The 23,325-nt window shown below is 35.2% G+C and overlaps 2 protein-coding genes across 2 annotated transcripts in view; one reads left to right on the forward strand and one right to left on the reverse strand.

Annotated features, from left to right (window-relative positions):
• LOC123558222 (receptor-type tyrosine-protein phosphatase alpha-like) overlaps positions 1–4,414 on the forward strand; it is a 21,319-nt gene extending 16,905 nt beyond the window's left edge. The window contains exons 15-18 of the mRNA XM_053543013.1: positions 78–200; positions 658–818; positions 1,058–1,196; positions 3,255–4,414. Coding sequence (XP_053398988.1) covers positions 78–200; positions 658–818; positions 1,058–1,196; positions 3,255–3,326 — 495 coding nt within the window. The 3' untranslated portion in view covers positions 3,327–4,414. The remainder of the gene's footprint in view (positions 1–77; positions 201–657; positions 819–1,057; positions 1,197–3,254) is intronic.
• Positions 4,415–9,581: 5,167 nt separating this feature from the next.
• LOC128557455 (uncharacterized) lies at positions 9,582–14,836 on the reverse strand. Its single transcript, XM_053544834.1, has 2 exons — positions 14,716–14,836; positions 9,582–10,897 (listed from the first exon to the last, which is right to left on the reverse strand). Exon 2 carries the CDS (start codon positions 10,888–10,890, stop codon positions 9,880–9,882), a length of 1,011 nt encoding a protein of 336 aa, XP_053400809.1. The 5' UTR covers positions 10,891–10,897; positions 14,716–14,836; the 3' UTR covers positions 9,582–9,879.
• Positions 14,837–23,325: the final 8,489 nt, after the last annotated feature.

A 23,325-nucleotide genomic window follows, 5' to 3' on the forward strand; every position in this document is an offset into this window, starting at 1 on the left:
AGTCGTAGGGCGTAGAGAAAACACGGTGGTATTTTTGTGAACTCCACATTTTTCAAACATTTATTTTTATATAACAGGCTAGTTGTGAACTAGGATCGGGTGCAAACAACGACAACAAATTCAGTGTCAACAAAATTGAAGAAAAGATCAGAAAAGGCTACACAGAAAGGACCTTTACTTTTAAAGAAAGTGGTAGAGAGGTAATGAGAGAGTTTCAAAAATTAAATATTTCGATCAGATTCATTTCACTTGCTTAAGTATTTCTGTGTGTTTATGGTCAAATCACAAACTCCCAACTTGCCATTCTGACAAAATTCTTCCAATAAAATGATTTCTTGATATGCGTACTTAAAACGACCAAAAGGTTTCTTATGACATTTAAACATTTGTAGAAAACTGAACAGAAAAAGAATGTTAACAACATGTGGCGAATTGTACAAAATTTATATGACGTACGCTTCATGTAAATATTCACCGGAGATTGAAAATGTTATCAGTTAATCATTGCAATCCAGGCGGACACCTTTAACGATTTCCTACGCGAAACAGGATACCTTTACTTTTTACAATTGACTGTTTGAGATCTATTGCAACACATTACAATTATTAATCAAGATTTAATGTGATACAGTATATACTGTCTTTCCTGATTATCAGGAAGAGGAAGACCTTACAACAGTGAAACAGTTTGAACACACAGCATGGAAGGGCAGATACCCGGTTCCTGGTGACACAAAGTCCCTCCTAGACATGATAGAATCTGTCCAAAAGTGGCAGCCACATTTGTCTGAGTCTCAGCCTATACTGATTCACTGCAGGTAAATGAACTTAAGATATGTCGTCAACTGATTAGTCTATGTCCAATTAAGGCACTTGTATGTACTATGTTGTTATTCAAACAATAGTAACACTCGATATCCTTGGCTCATTATTAAAAGTCGTTGAAAGTCGTTCACCATCTTAAATTCGAGTTCTCTCAAAGTCGAAGGCATTTCGATTAAATCAAATCTAGATATACTAGTAGTTAAGTAATTTGGGTTTGTCATGTTTGTTACAGTGACGGTTGTTCAAGATCTGGTATAGTATGTGTACTCCTGAATGAGTTACAGAGGATGAAGTATGAAGGAGGTCACATCAATATCGTGGAGTCTGTAAAGATGATGAAGAAAAGACAGAGTCACCTGATCAGCAATTATGTAAGTTCAGCAATTATGTAAGTTCTCTTACTCTAGTTGTCTAAACAGCTGAGCGGTAAGCGTTAAATCTCCTCTAGTAATCGAGTCAGTAATTTAAGCTAGCTATATGAACTGAACAAGCAACGTGCATAAACATTCTTTATAATGTTCGAGAACGTCATGTTATTAACTTATCATGGTATAACCTTATCATGTGTTTATGGATCCACAGGTGGTGGGGAAGACATATTGACAAAGTGTTGTTCGTCAGTATGTCCGTCTGTGTGTATGTCATAAAGTTTGTCCACGCAACTCCTCTAACACCACTGCAAGGATTTACACCAAACTTCATATGAATGACCATTGCCAAGCATATCGTTGGCATACTCTGGTTTGATGATTTTCTGTAGAGTTAAGGCCCTTGATTCATACAATAAGATGATGTTTTGGCCACTTCTCTTATAGTAGTTTTAGGCGGATTTCTACCAAACCTTACAGGTCTAATCAGTACTGAGTAGTATTATGCAGATTGTTGACATTTTTGGTTCAAAAATTTTGAACGGAGTAATGACCATTGATTCATCAATTTGTATGATATTTTAGCAAGTTCTCTTATATTATTTGGATGATTTCCACCAAACATGAGTTTGCAGTGTAAAGCCTTGTTATTCATATCATTGGCATGTTCCGGATCAGTGGTTTTCAGCAAATTTGTGACCCTTGGTTTGTCATACTTTACATTGTCCGGGCAACTGCTCCGATAAATCTAGGAGGAATAACGCAAACATTCACAAAAGTGATCATAGCTAGGCCTAGTTGTGTATCTGTAATGTTTGATGGAAATTTGCCCAATTGTGTAAGAGAAGTTGCTAAAATATCATGATATTTGACAAGAAAGGGCCATGACTTCCCTGAAAATCTCTAAACCAGAATTGCCGATATTATACATGGATCACTCCTGGAAGTCCTGATAGAAGCTTTCCATTATAAAAGAAGTGGCTTAAACATAAAATATATGACGTATCAAAGGCAATAACTTTGTTGAAAAATATTGAACCGGAGCATGCCCATGACATATCAGAGTCAAGCATCGGTGTGTTCTGTTTCAGTGATTTTCAGCAGAGTAATGGCCCTTAATTTGTCAGAGCGTTTACACGACTTGCTGTATACAGTTAAGCTGAATTTCACCAAACCTCGCAAGTGATTAGTGTGTAGCGTAGTTATGCACATTACCGTCGTGTGCTATACAATTAGGCTGAATTTCACCAAACCTCACGAGTGGTTAATAGCGTAGGTATGTATATTATCGTCATGTGCTGATATACTGATTTTAGGCAGAGTAATGACCCTTGATTTGTCAAATTCTTTGATCTGTGCTACTTCTCCTAAACCACTGGTTGACGTTCCACCAAACTTCACAGAGTTATCTAGTTGTGTATATGTTTGTGATGTTATAGTTGAGAAATTTCTGCAGGGTATAGTAGTCGCAACTTGACCGCGATGGTTGACATTAGGCTGATTATTTATATCGGTTATTTCATTGTAGAAATCAAGGGTGCTTAGGGTAGCCGTGTATATTTATATGGAATTAGTTTGTATACAGTACAGTATTAAAGTATATATACTTATATTTGATCAGTTAAATATTTCCAATACACTAATTTATATTTACACAATTTATATTTCCTTTTTCTCGTGCAGCTCGTGTTTTACGTACACTCCTTTTCAATAATAGGTTGTGCCTCATTATGTATTGTAATGCAAAGGTCAACCATTGAGGTCAAGTTGCGTCTACTATAAGTAGTGGTAGACACGTTTTCGTGAAATACAATCTCTAATTACCTTATCATGCATTACCTTGATATACATGTTTTCTTCTATTTCAAAACATTAAAATTAAGTTTTCAGGTTGACTTTTTAAGCACCTGGTTGCTAAAGTGTTGATACCTTAAATAGGCTCGCTGTTTTAAACACATCTTTGCTTGTCGTTTAAGGATTTATACAAAAGGGCTTTCCGTAACTGTAGTACGACCTACGGTTTTTGTGCATTTTTGATTTGCTGTTTGATTTTAATTTTAGGAACAATACAAGTTCTGTTTCGATCTGATGATGGCTCACATCCAGATGTCGGAACTGTACCAAAACCTGTGAAGATCTTCAGTGATATATGCTATGAAAATGACTACGTATAAACAATATGTTGCATTTGTACACATACGATCATGTTTCAAATGTAACAATTGTATGTTAAATTCAGTTTGCTTGTAGATAGTTCTTTAGTTTTGAAGGAAACAATTTATTTGTTAGATATATTTAATCAGAGTTGGGTATGTGGGTTTACGTTTTCCTTTTTATTATTTCAATTAGACGGTTTTAGTTTTATCGTTGGAGATATGCGGATAAATGTGTGGAAATGCAATGTGTAAGTGGATGATTTATTTAATCAAACGAGTTCTTAATATATGACAATCATATACCTGTTTCACGAGGTCCGTCTTCCTTAGTAGTTACTTTTTTCAGTGTGAAGTATGATTTGAAGATAACTGTCATCATGATGAATATTATGCATAATATTAGGTTACTGCTGATGTGCATCGTTTCTTAATATGTTTGTATGTTACGTTACGTATTTTAGTGAGCCAGTATCACGTGTGCGATATTATTTGCAACGAAGTACTTTTCTATTTCAATTGATTTTACTTGCTTCGGGAAATATTTTTGTTGATTTCGGACGCCTGTGAACGATGTTTACGTCAGTTAGACACTGGTTTTATTTGCACATTTCTTTCTTATAGCAGATGTACCTCTTCATGATTTAAATGTTACGGATTTGTCTTAAACACTGGTGAAGTATTTAACAAGCTGTGTCAAAATGATTAAATGTGAAGAAAGAAATAATTTAGGTCGAACAAGTCTTTCATCTTTCAGTGACAGCTTCTAACGTAACCATTCGGGCACATTTTGATGATATTTCTTTTGACTTCATGTATCTTTTGTCATTATTTGCAATATGACATTGTTTTAGTAATCTTTTTGCCAAATTTCGATACATATTTGAAAAATGTCCATATGGAACCGTAACCTTTAAATCATGTGCACTAAAACTGAAATAGTAAAACTTTCAGTAATATGTATGTTCAAACGAGTATGTTCAGTCGAATTGAAATTCATTATCAAATCGTGTAATTCTCCTAGTTATTTATTGTAAAATAACATTACTCTTGACGGAAAAGTGCTCTTGTTCTGACACTTGCAAAACTAACGTAGACACGTCGTTTGAGAGCAGACGAATGCTAATATCTAAAATGCGTGGAAGATAGTTGTTTCTTATGCATTTTTATGTCTAACATCTAATTACCTAAAGACACATTTGCTACTGTTACTTCTTTAATAACTGAAGGTTTTTAATTTATGTTATTTTGTATTCTTCCAGTACCAGATGTTAGTTATCAATGATTTACATTTTGAATAATTACTGATGTGACAAATTATGTTTGTTTTTTTAATAAAACACGATGACGGTGACGAGACGTCAAGTGTATAATATTTTATTTGACATAATAATAAAATTATTAAAATCAAAATAATATATTCAGAAACGGTTTTAATTTACTTAATCACCAAAAATTGGTTATATCTTACGAAATAATTCACTCGAACCATGCCCTCGTGAAATAAATTACCCTGAACGAACATCTAAATCACTTAAAACACGTGTCTTATATTTTATTTTTTAAATATTCTGTGCATACTTTTTTCTCTAACTTGCTGAAAGATTAGGCATCTGTTATTCAAACATATTATCCAGTCTCTTGTTTATACAAGACCTTAATCAGAAATGGACTTGTATGACGAAAACCTTCAAATTTAACGAAAAAAAACATTTACTTGTTTTCATACAAATGTTATATTACGTTTGATTCTATACCTATTTTATCTATTCAATCGCGAACGTTTATTTGCAACACGTGACCGTACAATATATTACGGTATTTGGATGCACGTGCGTACAAAAATCCTGTATTTTCTGTATTTGGACGCACGCGCGTACAAAAAATCCTGTATTTTCTGTATTTGCACGGTTCAACAGTCCCATGTTAAACATACGATAAAGCCCGAAACGCGTGAAAATGTTCCGAATGTAAATCGGATGAAGCAGGCGCTCTATGTACAGAGTTTGATTATACGTCTTGAAATCTGGATTTGATTTGAGTTTTTTTTTTTGTTTACAACACACAAAAACGATTCAAGGGATAACAGTGCTATCTGGTTTAGATATTAAAACGTTCATTAATAATCAAAATCTTAATACAGTAAAAAGGATCATCAGATGTTGGAATATTTGAAAAATCGCTAAAAGAAGCCGTTCCGGACGAAATCTAGAAATTGGTATCAGCCCTGACTGTCTGAATAGCTACCTCAGCAGTTTTTATTTAACGGTTAAGAAACAAAATGGAGAAGATTATGAATGGCAACGGACGGGCGGTCAGCATCCAAAACATGTCTGCTCTATAATTCAGTTTTGGTCGGATCTTCACCAAACTTGCTGACAATGTTTGTGGGCATTACATCTCGGCCAATTTCGATAACCAGCCAAATTGTACCAGGCACTCTTTGAGTATGGTCTTTGAATTACTCGAAAAACGGGGAATTTAGCCTTGTCCGCTCTTTTAAGTCGAACAGTTTTCATCCGATCTTCACCAAACTTGCTGACAATGTTTGTGGGCATAATATCTCAGTCAAGTATTATTACCACCCAAATCGCCAAATGGCTGTTGTAGGGAGGTTGCGCAATATACATTTTTAAATGATGATACGCAGAAAAAAACAACATTCAATGAATTACGTATATTACGTATGAAGTGAAATAAATATAGAATAAAAAGGTTATTCAAGGTCTAACATTGTTCTGTATAATATATATTTGCACTCATACCAAGCTGGGAAAAACTAGAAAAGGCAGGAATACAATATTCAGTGAAACATTTTTAATTTAAACTATTATTATAGTAAGATAAAATTGATATAGAATAAAAAGGTTATTTAATATTGTACTGTACAATACGAGATATATTTGGACTCGTACCCAGCTGAGAAAACCATATAGAACTCTCCTAGCGGCTCGTCCAATATGGTTTTCTCAGCTGGGTACTCGTCCAAATATATCTCCGTATTGAACAGAACAATGTTTAATAACCTAATAATATTACTGCTCTATGTTAAGTGACTTTTTTTAGATATTTTGTTATTACTGCTGTTAAACATATATTCCTCTCTTTTTGGTGTAATAAATCTTTCCCTATATGCGGAGTTACGTTATATAATTCCAAAAGCATCTGAGGGCATACATAATAATAATTGTTTTAGATTTGTTGTAAATCAAAGAAAACACAGCCATGATAAGAAGTTTCCTTTATGTATACCAGGGTAAGTAAATAAACGAAACCAGTTGGCAAATATTAAGTGACCCATGTAATGATATTTATTTTTTTCTTTACAATTTACTTGCTCCGGCACAGACTTTTAGATTTATATATATACAAAATACGATGGCTCAGACATGTCACTCTGTGTCGCACTGGAAATTTTCTAAAAGGATAAAAGTTTTCTGATAAAAGAATTGCTGAATTTGAAAAATGTAAACACAAGAAAAAGTATTTATTCAATTAAGGTGAAACTTTTTTATTCTTTATCTTGTTATTATCTTTGGGAATTGATATTTTAACACTAAGACTGGATTCATACTTTCTATTAGTCGGATCCCCGGTCTTATGACATAAACGTAATAAAACCTTTTTAAAATGCCAAAGCATCAAGACAACTTGCACGTGTTTATTTTGATATTGGATAGTTAAGAAGTATTTTTCATCGTCAAGAGCATTCTGTCTTTTAATGTTCAGTAAAAATATGCTTTCAGATTGAACTGTATTGTCACGTCAAAACAATTCTCTGACTACCCTTAATTTGTGAAATTCTTAAGTATATTCTAATGAAACATTTTGTGTAATTAACAGCTGTAAATGTTAGCCGATCTTTTACGTCATACTTCTAAAAGTACAATCAATCTAAATTAAACACAAAATACAAACCTATCAAAATGTGTGGTATTTTCTGTTTGCAAGTTGCCTCTATGACATAACAAGAGTTGAGCTGAACCATAGTGAAGATGTAATATCTTAACATAGAATTAAATCATTTGTTCTGATATTCATGCTTGTGTAAAAGGTATTAGATGTAATAAAGCGACATTCCAGCTTTGATGCTGGAGGAAGACCCCGGGTGTTCATGCAGGCATCACGGGTGTGTACCAGTTTAGAACCACCGATCTTCCTTTATTTCCTTTATCACACATGTTTAACATAAAGCCCCGTACGTTTAAAAAACTAAAAAACGAATAAATCATCCCTAAATGTCATTAAAGTTCCATGAAACTCGCGGAAATGTCTGCGTCGGTTTTTCACGTTGACGTCATTTCCTTTTGAGGTACTCGTTTTGGGTCCTTAATGCGTTTACGCTTTGCCATGGAACGCGCATATAAAAAGGGTGTTATAACAGCAATCTCTCTGTTAACGCACGTGTTCTCTCCGGTTAAAACACCCCAAAAAAGTGGCAAGAACAGCAATTTTATGTTGGAATATATATTTGAAGCACAATTAGGTTATTATGACAGTACATCTTAGATACTGTATTCGGCTCGAGTTAATTGTCAGACCTGGATCCACTCGACCCTTTTATTATAAACATATACCTATTTCGGGTATAATATTAACCATAGTTGCCTATGATCATAGATAAATAAGACTTAAAACTCGTTTGAAACGGCGAACTATTTGACGCATGGAACGTCGAAATGTCATCACGTCATTTACATGCTGTATTCTAGACAGTGTTGATATAATAAACGTGTTTATTTCATATTTTCAGTAATTTATTGAAATGTAACAGTGCTAAAGATCTGTACTTGAAATTTCAAGGAAACGTGCTTGAAATCTCTTTTTACGAACCTTTTATAATATCAAAGATCATCTTACTCCAAGTTATCTGTCAGATATGCTTGAAGGATCATAAATGATGTTCCTTTTATGAACACGCGCACGCATCTTCATTCCCTCTTTCACCCGAAAACGCTACCCGAGCATATCGAAAATTCATCTGCTCTGAATGAATTCAAGCAGTAAGTCAAGGAATAAAGTAAACACCAGTGACCGCAGTGAAGCCTCGTAAGTCTCATTTCAAAACGGCATCAGGGTGGCCAACTTCGTGACTTTTGGATATCGTACACACGAAATTGTCCCGATTCAGGTAGCATTTTGCCAATATTTTCCTTATTACTTGACGGATTATCGTAAGATAAAGAGTGTCGAAGAAAGACAAATGAGCCGCGCCATGAGAAAACCAACATAGTGGGTTTGCGACCAGCATGGATCCAGACCAGCCTGCGCATCCGCGCAGTCTGGTCAGGATCCATGCTGTTCGCTTTTAAAGCCTACTGCAATTAGAGATACCGTTAGCGAACAGCATGGATCCTGACCAGACTGCGCGGATGCGCAGGCTGGTCTGGATCCATGCTGGTCGCAAAGCCACTATGTTGGTTTTCCCATGGCACGGCTCAAATGAGTACTTTCCTCCATACGAAACGTCTGCAATTAGTTCCCCATTACGTTTCTCTAACACTTTGCCCAACAGTATAAGTTGTTTAGTCCACAGTTAGTCAACGACATGCAGTTGGGTGGTGTCGAGAAAATTACTAAGAACTGATGGCAGATGCTTTGTGCGGAGGAAACTATAAAATGATGTGTCAATTTCAATAATTTCTAAGTATGATGTTCTTTGTTTTGGGTTTTAACGCCGTTTTTCAACAGTATTTCAGTTATGTAACGGTGGGCAGTTAACTTAACTAGTGTTCCTGGATTCTGTACCAGTACAAACCTGTTCTCCGCAAGTAACTGCCAACTTCTCCACATGAATCAGAGGTGGAGGACGAATGATTTCAGACACACTGTCTTTTATCAAATCGTCACGGAGAACATATTGCCCGCCTGGGGATCGAACTCGCGACCCTGCGATTCGTAGATCTACGCTCTCCTTTTTGAGCTTTAGAAGCGGGCGGGTCGAAGTATGATGAACAGCTATTGAATATAAATACTCTATGTCTTCAGTGTTAATCTCCCTTTGTATGCAATTAGGCTATCATACTTGATAGCGATGGTTTATGCTGTGTAGTGATATAAATGATGGAATGTTTGATAAAGTGTGTGTGCGTGTGTGTGTGTGTGTGTGTGAAAATGTTCAATACTCTTTAATACTCTCCAACATTTAAACATTTAACAATATAAGTGCAATTTATTTATTAAAATATTTCATATTGGTCAACATGTTGATCACAAAAGAGAGATAACAGCAGTATTTTAGGTCAAACAGTTTTGTACTAACACAACTAAAGGTATATTGTCTTCATACAGTTTATGTACATCTTTTGCTATTTGAATGTTAGCTACCGTTTATCTTAAAACACAATTTAATAGCAACTATGTAACACGTGTATTCATAGCACTATCAATGGTGCGGTTTTGCATAATTTGGTGTTTTAATCAACACTTACATTTTAAAATTCGCTCAGTGTTCGCAAGTAAATTACCAGTTTTGTGTTTTCTAACTGATTATATTGTTTGCAGCTAAAACATATCGAATGTGTTTCCATTTATCAGCAACCTCCACCATCCTCACCGGCTGGTTCAACTGATCCCTCATGGTCGGCCTGGCTTCTGTGTGTTCCATCTTGCGGAGCACCGTCTATTTTCTGACATTCAACTTTCACGTGTTGGTTCTTAAATGATACATTTCTACATATACCACGTGTTGTCAGTACAATCTGATTCTCGATAACTTTATCTCCATTGTCCATTATAACAGTCTTATCAATCTTAACGCTGCTTCTGTTCCTGTAGTCTTCATCAAAAAGAACAGCAAGATCGCAAATCCACTCTATGTGCACCTCTTTACCGTCTTTTCGCCGTCTGATAGTTACTGGAAGTTGTCCCCTCGGAAGACTCATGGTTGTTTTAACCAAAAACTTTGATTTGGATGGAATCTCATATACGTACAAAGAAGCTTTGGCTTTATTCCAACTTGGAACATTTATTTGTGTGTCTATGTTCCAGGACAGCGTTTTTGAAAATTCCTCCGCTTTTGTTTCGGTTACAGAAAATGACCCGCTTACACTACCTCCAATTTTTACAATTTCTGCTAAATTGATTTCAAGATTTGTTTCTGCGCCAAGAGTATAGTTCTCTTGCATTTCTATCTTCGTTGTTGTTGTAGTTGCACGTGCTGCAGTAAAAGTATATATCTGTGGTGTACTTGTTTCGTTTTCATACTCAGAAAAATACAGTTCCATGTCTTTCTTGTTGGTCGCGTCAATCTGGGAAACAAGTCCTCTTATTTGAGCGTCTATCGTTGAATCGTGTTTATCAGTACTTGTACCTTCCCCAGTATCTATTCCGCCAGCTGCTGATTGTTCCGCATTTGTTTTCTTATCGTCTGGATTTGTCACGTGTTTAAAATCCACATATCCCCATCTTATGTCGAACACATAATCGCTGCGCCTGAGAAACAGTTTTCTGAAGAAGCCCTGGTCTCGTTTGTAGCAACGCCACGTGTAGTCTTCCACCAGCTCCTCCAAATTAACCTGATATATTTTGTCACCGCTTGTCATTTTCAGCCTGGAATTAAAAAATAACATTACAAGTGATGTTTTCGAACAGTTATATCTAATTTGAAATAAAAAGTAAGGATTTACAACGTTGTACGTACTTCGTTCTTATTTGTTTGCCACTTTGAAATGCAAAACATTATATGTTACAAATTGAAGGAGTGTTAGTTTTGTTGCCGAGTCGCCCATTTATTACCATGTGTTTGAAATGATTTTTTTTAATCAAATTAGTGCCTTTGCCCTGGCAAAATAGCGCTTAAATATTATTAATCTATTGTTTTGCTCATAAGCATCGTTCACTTTCAGACGGAATAACGTTTTAAAGACCAACCGTTCTCATTAGAACAATTATTTATACCAGAAATGACAAAACAGTAATGCAGCATAAGGCATGTGTGTGACAATTTGATATATGTATATCGATTTACTGTTCATTACATAAAATTGTTAGTCTCGCATATTCTCGCACATACATTTTCCTCACCCCACATGTACAGGTCAATTTAATAACTTATATTCATTTTTAAAATGGTCTTACTCTTATCTATACATACTTATCACATGTTTGACGTCGCGAGATTGTAATAAAGCCATTAAATAAAAATGATAATACACTAGTGTAATGAAGCTTTGACGTCGACGTCATTTATAGATTTATATCGGAGACGTCGGTCAAATTGTCTTATTTATATAGTAAAAGAAAGTGGAATTTTTATGTTTCGACCGCCGGAAAGGCTATCATGTGATAAAAAAAATATTACATTTGTGACTTTCCACATTGAATTTACTAAACCCGTTGAATAAAATTGATAAAATGCGCAGCAGAGCCTCGCATTTTATTATTTTGTTCAACTCTTTTAATAAATTCAATATGAAAAGACACTCATGTAATATCCTCTATTACTGTAAACTTCTAACCTTGTCTAACTACGGATGCGAGGTAACTTCTATCATAGTTGTCACCTTTTAACAAAACGTATGTTGAATAATTGCGCTCCTGACAAAGACAAGAGGGCCAAGATGGCCCTAGGTCGCTCACCTGAGAAACACACCATAACAGTGTAAACATAGACCTAGTGATTGCATGGAAAAAAATATTCTGACCAAGTATCATTAAAATTGGAGCAAACACAAGTAATTTTTTTATTTGACCTAGTGACCTAGTTTTTGACCCCAGATGACCCATATTCGAACTTGACCTAGATTTTATCAAGGCAATCATTCTGACCAAATTTCATGAAGATCAATTGAAAAATACAGCCTCTATCACATACACAAGGTTTTCCTTTGATTTGACCTAGTGACCTAGTTTTTGACCCCAGATGACCCATATTCAAACTTGACCTAGATTTCATCAAGGCAATCATTCTGGCCAAACTTCATGAAGATCAATTGAAAAATACAGCCTCTATTGCATACACAAGGTTTTTCTTTGATTTGACCTAGTGACCTAGTTTTTGACCATAGATGACCAATAACCAAACTCAACCTAGATTTTATCAAGGCAATAATTCTGACCAAATTTCAAAAAGATCAATTGAAAAATACAGCCTCTATCGCATACACAAGGTTTTTCTTTGATTTGACCTAGTGACCTAATTTTGTATCCAAGATGATCCATATTCAAACCTGACCAAGATTTTATCAAGGCAATCATTCTGACTGAATTTCATGAAGATCAATTGAAAAATATAGCCTCTATCGCATACATAAGGTTCTTCTTTGATTTGACCTAATGACCTACTTTTTGACCCCAGATGACCCATATTCAAAATTGACCTAGATTTCATCAAGGCAATCATTCTGACCAAAATTCATGAAGATTAATTGAAAAATACAGCCTCTATGCATACATAAAGTTTTTCTTTAATTTGACCTAGTGACCTAGTTTTTAACCCCAGATGACTCATTTTCGAACTCGGTCTAGATTTCATCAAGGTTATCATTCTGACCAAAATTCATGAAGATTAATTGAAAAATACAGTCTCTATCGCATACACAATGTTTTTCTTTGATTTGACCTAGTGACCTAGTTTTTGACCCCAGATAACCCATTTTTGAACTCGCCTAGATTTCATCAAGGTATCATTCTGACCAAAATTCATGAAGATTAATTGAAAAATACAGCCTCTAACGCATACACAAGGTTTTTCTTTGATTTGACCTAGTGACCTAGTTTTTGACCCCAGATGACCCATTTTCGAACTCGGACTAGATGTCATCAAGGTTATCATTCTGACTAAATTTCATGAAGATCAGTTGAAAAATACAGCCTCTATCGCATACACAAGCTAAATGTTGACGGACAGACAGACGACAGACAGACAGACGCCGGACATCGAGTGATCAGAAAAACTCATCTGAGCATTTGCTCAGGTGAGCTAAAAAGGGACATAATTACTAGTATATTGAAAAATATTTGCCTAGTGTATCCAGGCAATGTTGTTTTGGTGTTAATTCTATCTGCTGGGATTTCTTTAATCATTTAAAGAAGTGAAAGAATTTTCAAAAACGACTTAAAAATGAGAAAGTTATTAGCATTTAAATATTTGACCAAAATGGCAGCCATTTGTTTCCATGGCAACAAAAAAAAATGGCGGATTTATTAAATTTCTAGATACATATTTGAATTATGTCTACTTATTTCTGTAAAATAATTTCTCTTTTTTTTCAGCTATAATGAAAGAAATTACTATGTTTTATATCTTACACTCAATAAACATAGTTAAAAGCTTATTAAAGAATTTAGCAGCGTGTAACTGACGTTATAAACACACAAAATGGCTGCCTGCAGCGGTGGTCTAGTGGGTAAAAGGGGAGCGGTGGTCCAGTAGATAAGGTGTCGGCCGCTCAATCCGGGGATCGTGGGTTCGAGCCCCACTGGTGTCACGGCCATGACTTCTCATTATACACCAGTGTTTGTTTTTTCAGGAAGCGGACTCGATAGTGATTCCAATAAGCTTGAAACTTTCATCACAATCGAGCTGAACAAATTAATATAAACTAAAAGGCTGCCTCCATGATCAGCAGTTTTTAAATTTTAACCTGCCATATCTTTTTCAATAGTGGTCCGTTTTTTAAAATTCTTTCAGCGTTATGAAAGGCTTGAGGATGGATTTTATAAAAAATTAACTTATTATCAGGCTTTTTACAGAAAAGTAAACAGATACTTTATATATTACGATACTTTAAATTATCTTTATTCTTAATGTATGTAATGTCAATATTTCGAGTCAAGTCCCTATTTTCTAAGCTACATGTCAGATAATTTTGAGGTTAATTTTTGTTTTTTTCTCGGATGCAAAGACTGTAGAAGATAGTGCAATATACAATGTAGGACATGTCAAAGATTGCCAATAAATACTAACAACATGACAGTAAAACTAAACTGATAGATCTAAAACAAACATTAAAAACAAAAGGTTTTCTTGACCAAGCTTCCTAAAAATATTTGATCTGCATAACCATATTAATAAAATTAATTATTAAAGCTAGGTAGCTTTAGAAGAGCAGGCTTTTGAACTTTCACCATTTCTCTTATGGTCATTTGTTTCTATTCTCGGCTGCTGTGCCGTGCAGACAGAAGCTTTAAAATATTCATCAACTCTCTCTAATTGTTGCAATTACATATTGCACAACTTACTACTGAGAAGAAACATATGTATGATTTATATGATATTTTACACCGATAATTTGATGAAAAAATAATATAAAATTAACCAAACTGTCCAAACATATCAACTGTTGATTTCCCCATCATTAAAGGATCCTTCTAAGGTTTAACATCCAGTTTTAATACAGAAATAAATATTTCATGTGTACACTTACTATCTACATCCTTCACTATGGAATAATTTTATTTAGTTTAATATCTTTGTTTAAAACCAGTGTTGCATTGACGATTATAACTTATACATGTGATGTCAGATGTTTCTCTTCCATGGTTGGGAATGACAAGACAAGTGGCTCTTATCTAGTTTAAAATGGAAACAACTGGTTAAGTGTTATATTGCATTCCTTCCATCTTCTTATCTGTACATGAACATTAATGGGCCATCATTATTAAAGTTTCTTCGTGACAAAACATAGAAAAAAATAGAACAGAAAATAAATCCCTCCTTACATACCTTGAACTGTCTGGTCAAGCAACCTTAAACATGGGATTTTTTTGGCTTTATGCCAGAACCCTTCACATTCTCCGATGACCTTTGTTAAACAGTCATACTAAACCTCTACACAAAACACTTATACCTGACCAATATAGTCCGCTGAACTTTGTAAAAGTTTATACCACACCCCTACAAATACACCAAGGAATTTTGTAAAACAGTTATACGAGATCTATATACATAGTCCGATGACCTTTGTAAAAGTTCTATGAAGACCCCTATTCATAGTCTGATTAGGTTTGTAAAATAGCTTATCTAGACACCTACAACCTACAAATAGTCCGGTGACCTTTGTAAAACAGTTATACCCGTACCTTACACATAGTTCAATGACCTTTGTAAAAGGTCTGTGAAGACCCCTATTCATAGTCTGATGAGATTTGTAATATAGCTATACTAGACACCTACCACATACAAATAATCCGATGGCCTTTATAAAACAGTTATACCCGACCTCTACTCATAGTCCCATGAAATTTGTAAAAGATCTATGAAGACCTCTATTCATAAGTAACCCGCCCACTAAGCTCAATAGGTAGAGCGTTGGTCTACGGATCACGGGATCGTGAGCTCGATCTCTGGCGGGGTGTATGTTCTCCGTGAATATTTGATAAACGACATTGTGTCTGAAATCATTGGTCCTCCACCTCTGATTCATGTAGGGAAGTTGGCAGTTACTTGCGGAGAACAGGTTTGTACTGGTACAGAATCCAGGAACACTGGTTAGTTTAACTGCCCGCCGTTACATGACTGAAATACTGTTGAAAAAAACGGCGTAAAACCAAAACAAAAATCTATTCATAAGCTAATAGGCTTTGTAAAATAGCAATACTAGACACCTACAACATACAAATAGTCCGATGACCTTTGTAAAACAGTTATGCCAAACCTCTACACACACAGTGCAATGATCTTTGTAATACAATCATACTGGACTTCTTCACATAGTCCCACACTTACACCAGTAATCGTGTAAAAAAGATATGACAGACTCCTACACAAAGCCGAATGACCTATGTAAAACAGTTTTACTAGACCCCTACACATAGTGCGATGGTCTTTGTGAAACAATTACACTGGACTTCTTCACATAGTCCCACACTTACACAGACCTCTACAAGTAGTCCTATAACTTTTGTAAAACAGTTAAACCAGACCTCTACACATAGTTCCATTACCTTTGTAAATCACTTATACCAGACCTGTACACATAGTCCGATGACCTTTGTTAAACAGTTGTAACACAACCCTCTATATAGTCTGAAGACCTTTATAAAACAGTTATACCATACTCCTACACATAGTCTGAAGACCTTTATAAAACAGTTATACCATACTCCTACACATAGTCTGATGACCTTTGTAAAACAGTTATACAATATAGACATAGTCTGATGACCTTTGTTAAACAGTTATACCATACTCCTACACATAGTCTGATGACCTTTGTAAAACAGTTATTCCATACTCCTACACATAGTCTGATGACCTTTGTAAAACAGTTATACAATATAGACATAGTCTGATGACCTTTGTTAAACAGTTATACCATACTCCTACACATAGTCTGATGACCTTTGTAAAACAGTTATACCATACTCCTACACATAGTCTGATGACCTTTGTAAAACAGTTATTCCATACTCCTACACATAGTCTGATGACCTTTGTAAAACAGTTATACAATATAGACATAGTCTGATGACCTTTGTTAAACAGTTATACCATACTCCTACACATAGTCTGATGACCTTTGTAAAACAGTTATTCCATACTCCTACACATAGTCTGATGACCTTTGTAAAACAGTTATACAATATAGACATAGTCTGATGACCTTTGTTAAACAGTTATACCATACTCCTACACATAGTCTGATGACCTTTGTTAAACAGTTATACCATACTCCTACACATAGTCTGATGACCTTTGTAAAACAGTTATACAATATCCCTAGATATAGTCTGATGACCTTTGTAAACAGTTATACAATATCCCTAGACATAGTCTGATGACCTTTGTAAAACAGTTATACCATACTCCTACACATAGTCTGATGACCTTTGTAAAACAGTTATACCATTCATACTATACCCCTACATATAATTAGATCACCTTTGTAAAACAGGTATACCGGACCCCTACATTTAGGCCGATGGATTTTGTTATGCTAGACGTCTACATATAGTTTGATGACCTTTGTAAAACCATTACACCAGACCCCTACATACAGTCCGATGACCTTTCTAAAACAATCAAACTCTGGTCTCTATTTGATGACAGCAATATTGAAATAACTATAATGCTGACAGAGCATTCCACTACAAGTTAGAGGGCAATTTGCATATTTTATTTTGGCTTTTGAATATGTAACCAGTATCACAAAAGTAACAAAAGAAACACGTTGTGGTTGTGTATAGATAATGTAGATATTTTTCCAAAGATCGAAATATTTTACTCTTTCATATATACAGATGCTTATTAGTATCAAAATTACGATGCAAAAACTGGGTTAACTAGAGATGCTTTTGAGAAAAGCGCATGTCTCCCACAACTGCCCCTATGAAAAATGTTAGTTTCTCTAGATGTTTTAGACGAGTCGATCCAATTAGATGGTCTGGACGAGTGGATCCAATAAGTAATTAAAGGGCCATAAATCAAAAGTGCCTAGGCGGATTTGGCTAGTTATCGAACTTGGGTAAGGTCTTATGGCCAAACACATTTTGTTCACGTTTGGTGAAGATCGGATGAGAAATGTTCGACTTAGAGAGCGGACAAGAGTAAACAGACGGATTATTTTCGGTAATTCAAGGGCCGTAACTCTAAAATGCCTGGACCGATTTGGCTAGTTATCGAACTTGGCCGAGGTCTCATGGTCAAACACATTTTGTTCAAGTTTGGTGAAGATCGGATGAGAAATGTTCGACTTAGAGTGCGGACAAGAGTAAAAGGGCCGATTTTTCGATAATTCAAGGGCCGTAACTCCAAGACGCCTGGACCAATTTGGCTAGTTATCGAACTTGGCCGAAGTCTTATGGTTAAACACATTTTGTTCAAGTTTGGTGAAGATCGGATGAGAAATGTTTGACTATGAGTGCGGACATGAGTAAAAAGGCCAATTTTTCGATAATTCAAGGGCCGAAACTCCAAAATGCCTGGACCGATTTGGCTAGTTATCGAACTTGGCCGAGGTCTCATGGTCAGACACATTTTGTTTAAGTTTGGTGAAGATTGGATGAGAAATATTCGACTTAGAGTGCGGACAAGAGTAAAAAGACCGATTTTTGGTAATTCAAGGGCCATAACTCCAAGACGCCTGGACCGATTTGGCTAGTTATCGAACTTGGCCGAGATCTTATGGTCAAACACATTTGTTGAAGTTTGGTGAAAATCATCGGATGAGAAATGTTCGACTTAGAGTGCGAACAAGCTTGTGACAGACACACACACAGACACACACACGCACAGACTGGAGTAAATCAATATGTCTCCCACACCACTGTGTGGTGGGAGACATAATTAAGCAGTCGGAGGGCGTAGAGAAAACTCGGTGGTGTCATTGTGAGATCTGAAACTAAACTACATTTGTTGTGAGCTATAGGACTACTACAGATTTAGCACCAACAACGTTGAAGAAAAGATCAGGAAAGACTACACAGAAAGGACACTTACTTAAAGTTGAATAGAGGTAATTCTGAGTTTCAAAAATTAAATTATTCGATAAGATACAGTTCAGTTGCTTCATTCCCGTTTGTTTATGTTCAAATTGCGAACTCCGGATTTTGTCATTCTTGCAAAATCTTCCATTAAAATAATTCTTAAATCTGCGTTCTTAAAACGGCCAAATAATTTATATATTGTTACATTGTATGTACACTGATGAGCCGATAGGCGAAACTAGTTTGTATTTTTATAATTAAATACTGTTGGAAAGGCATGTGAAGTCACATATATATAAAAGTTCAATTTGTAAGGAATAAACAGCAGCAGACTTCTGTGTTTTACAATTATCTTAATTCTTCACTGCAAGCGCTTTCAATACACATATCTTCAGGCAGTTTACATTTTGAAATAATATATATATAACATATGTAGAAAACTGAACTGAAAGCTTGTCAACAACAGATTACGGTTTGTACAAAATGTATATATGCCGTCAGCACACAACAAACGGATTCACGTAAATGTTTTCCCCGGCTTGAAATAGTTATTAGTTCATCTGACCAATCCAAGTGGACACATGCGACGAGTTCCCACATTAAACACAATAGCTTTACCTAGCAACAGTTGATTATTAATCATCATTTAATGTAATACAGTACATAGAACTTTCTTTCCTTATTATCACGAAGAGAAACATCTTACAACTGTGAAGCAGTTTCAATACACAGCATGGAAGGACGGGTATCTGATACCTGGCGACACAAAACCGAATTTGTCAGAAAGTGGCAGCCACATTTGTCAGTCTCAGCCAGTTCTGCTTCACAGCAGGTAACTAAACTTAAAACATGTCAAAACTGATTATTATACATGATTATATAGCCATTTAACGCATGCGTATTTTCAATATTGTTATATGATTATTATTTATTCAAACAAAAGCAAAACTCGATATCCATCGTAAATTTGTTGCCCTGGCGAGATGACAAATAAATTACAAGTCAAAGTCAGATCACAAGACTCGGATGCATAAATAACAGACAGCATATAAATTTGCTGCCCTGGCGAGATGACACATAAATTACAAGTCAAAGTCAGATCACAAGACTCGGATGCATAAATAACAGACAGCAGATAAATTTGCTGCCCTGGCGAGATGACACATAAATTACAAGTCAAAGTCAGATCACAAGACTCGGATGCATAAATAACAGACAGCAGATAAATTTGCTGCCCTGGCGAGATGACACATAAATTACAAGTCAAAGTCAGATCACAAGACTCGGATGCATAAATAACAGACAGCATATAAATTTGTTGCCCTGGCGAGATGACACATCAATTACAAGTCAAAGTCAGATCACAAGACTCGGATGCATAAATAACAGACAGCATATAAATTTGTTGCCCTGGCGAGATGACACATCAATTACAAGTCAAAGTCAGAGGTTTATATCCCTGCAGAAAATCCGAGTTCTCTGGAAGTCAAAGACATTATGCTTTTTAGCGTTGTTGATTTGTTGTCGACTTTTATACTTCTACGAGAGCTGAGCTTATTAGATAAAATAACTTTTTTCTATTAACCGTGAACAAAAGAACCATCATCAACAGGATTTATAATGGAGAACAACATCATATTATTACCTTGTCGTATTATTACATTTTCATGTTATCACCTCAATAAACACAACTTCGATTCAATTCCAATTCTTAAATTTAGATTTCAGTTTGACTAATGATTGCTAAAGTGTTTAAACTTTAAGTATGTTTGGTATTTAGACCGTCATAGAGCTTCTTTTCCCAACTGTAGTAAAGTCGGCTTCCATTACGGATTAATAATTTGCTTATTTTAATTTATCTAATCACCGAGAATCGGATATTCCTTACGAAATAATTCACTAATGCTACACCCTAGTGAAAGCATATTATCATCATCGTATGAAAATTATCTAATCACGTGTCATCTATATTTTACTTCGGAGCTTTCTTTTGTCTCTACAATGTACCTCTACAATGAACCTTCTTAAAAGTTTATTACCTACATAATATCCAGGTTTTGATCTAGAAATGGAACTGGACATGTATGAGAAAAACATTAAAATTGAAAATTCATACAACTGTTATATTATTTTGGTGTAATTTGGTAAAATAAATGACATAAATAAAAGGAAAATTTGTTTTGACAATGAAAGATCGAAATATCTTTCACTTGTAAACATCAAACATTCTGATCTTACACTGAAACAATTAGATATCCTCTGTAAATCTTTTTTAATACTAAAGATCTGTACCTAAAATTTTAAGGAAACGTGCTTGAAACTTCATTTTACAAAAATCACATTTTGAAATGGTTTTAGAAAGTTATCAAAAGGGCAAATTTCCCGGCCTCCGGTCCAGTATAACTTGAAGCCCATGAATATCTTACAGCATAAATATTAAAAACATATCCATTTAATTTATTAGGCCAATGATACTGTCGCTTCGCTTCTAAAATTAGTCCACGTATGAAGTTAAACCCCGTGGTCACAATGAAATCTCGCAAGTCTTCTTAATTTGCCGCAATAAATTCTCGTAAGTTTTCTTAAATTGTCGCAATGAAGCCCCGTAAGTTTTCTTAATTTGTCGCAATGAAGTCCCGTAAGTCTTCTTAATTTGCCGCAATGAAGTCCCGTAAGTCTTCTTAATTTGTCGCAATGAAGTCCCGTAATGAAGTCCCGTAAGTCTTCTTAATTTGTCGCAATGAAGTCCCGTAAGTCTTCTTAATTTGCCGCAATTAAGTCTCGTAAGTCTTCTTAATTTGCCGCAATTAAGTCTCGTAAGTCTTCTTAATTTGTCGCAATGAAGTCCCGTAAGTCTTCTTAATTTGCCGCAATTAAGTCTCGTAAGTCTTCTTAATCTGTCGCAATGAATTCTCGTAAGTTTTCTTAAATTTTCCTAATGAAGTCCCGTAAGTCTTCTTAATTTGTCGCAATGAAGTCCCGTAAGTCTTCTTAATTTGTCGCAATTAAGTCTCGTAAGTTTTCTTTATTTGTCGCAATGAAGTCGCGTAAGTTTTCTTTATTTATTTCAATGAAGTCTTGTAAGTGTTCTTAATTTGTCGCAACAGAGTCTCGTAAGCCTTCTTAAGTTGCCACAAGGAAGTGTCGTAAGTCGTCTTACAGGATGCCTGTACATCAAGTTTTTGTTATTCAGATAGTGTGCGGTACAGGAAAAAGGTATGTCACTTGCAATAATGTTAAACAACTTGTAACTATAAATACTCCATGTCGCCAGTGTTTACCTCCCTTCGTCCCTTCGTATGCAATCGGTTTTAGCTTCTCTTCTATGAATAATGATAAAATGACTGACAAGGGAATACCAATACTTTATCTTACGTGTATATATATATAAATATATTTCAATACTCTTTAAAACTTATCACTGTGACATTTCAAACACCGCGTTTAACAATATACGTGCCATTTATATACAATTATCATAATGTGCAACATGTTCATCACAATATAGAGGCAACAGCAGTCGTTTTGGTCAAACAGTTTTATAACACAACCAAAGGTATATTACAGTCATACAATTTATGTACATTTTTGTCAATTTAAATATTAGCTTTCCGTTTATCTTAATACACTATTCAGTGGTATGTAATTCGCACGTGTATTCTAAGAACTAGAAATAGTGTGATTTTGCATAATTCGGTAACTTAATCCACACTTCCCTTTTAAACTTCGCTCGGCCGTCTCAAGTAAAATACAATGTTTGCGTATTGTGACCGCGTATATATAACTGGTTTATCATTTATATAGTTAAGCCTATAGCAAAAAAAGAACATAATAATTATCGGGTGTCTTTCCATTTATCAGGACTCTCCGCCATCCTCACCGGCTGATTCAACTGATCCCTCACGGTCGGCCTGGCTTCTGTCAGTGCTATCTTGCGGAGCACCGTCTATTTTCTTACATTCAACTTTCACGTGTTGGTTCTTGAATGATACATTTCTACATATACCACGTGTTGTCAGTACAACCTGATTCTCCATAACTTCATCTCCATTGTCCATTATAACTTTTTGTGAAACTATCTTAACACTGCTTCTATTTATGTAGTCGTCATCAAAAAGAACTGCGAGATCGCTGATCCACTCTGTGTGCACCTCTTTTCCGTCTTTTACCCGTCGAATAGTTACTGGAAGTTGTCCCGTCGGAAGGCTCATGGTTGTTTTAACCACAAACTTTGATTTGGATGGAATTTCATATACGTACAAAGAAGCTTTGGCTTTATTCCAACTTGGAACTTTTATTTCTGTGTCTATGTTCCAGGTCAGCGTTTTTGAAAATTCCTCCGCTTTCGTTTCAGTTACAGAAAATGATCCGCTTACTTGGGAACCAAAATTAATATGATCACACAAGAAAATGCTTGAAAAGTTGAATGAATCTGATATAGTTATGAATTTTCTCCAAAATACCAACAATAAAACAATTATTGTGTATAGTCTTTCTGGTGAAATGTATGAAACTGAATGCTTTTGATAATGCATTTAGCCTTTTTGGGACAAAACATATTATAAACGTCAACTTTGTTAGTTTTTATATATTAAAATGAAAATATTTAA

Source organism: Mercenaria mercenaria, chromosome 5 (assembly GCF_021730395.1).
Source record: "Mercenaria mercenaria strain notata chromosome 5, MADL_Memer_1, whole genome shotgun sequence".
NCBI lineage: Eukaryota > Metazoa > Mollusca > Bivalvia > Venerida > Veneridae > Mercenaria > Mercenaria mercenaria.

Excerpts from the sequence above, each read along its gene's own strand:
- LOC128557455 (XM_053544834.1), bottom strand. The coding sequence starts at position 10,890 with ATGACAAGCGGTGACAAAATATATCAGGTTAATTTGGAGGAGCTGGTG.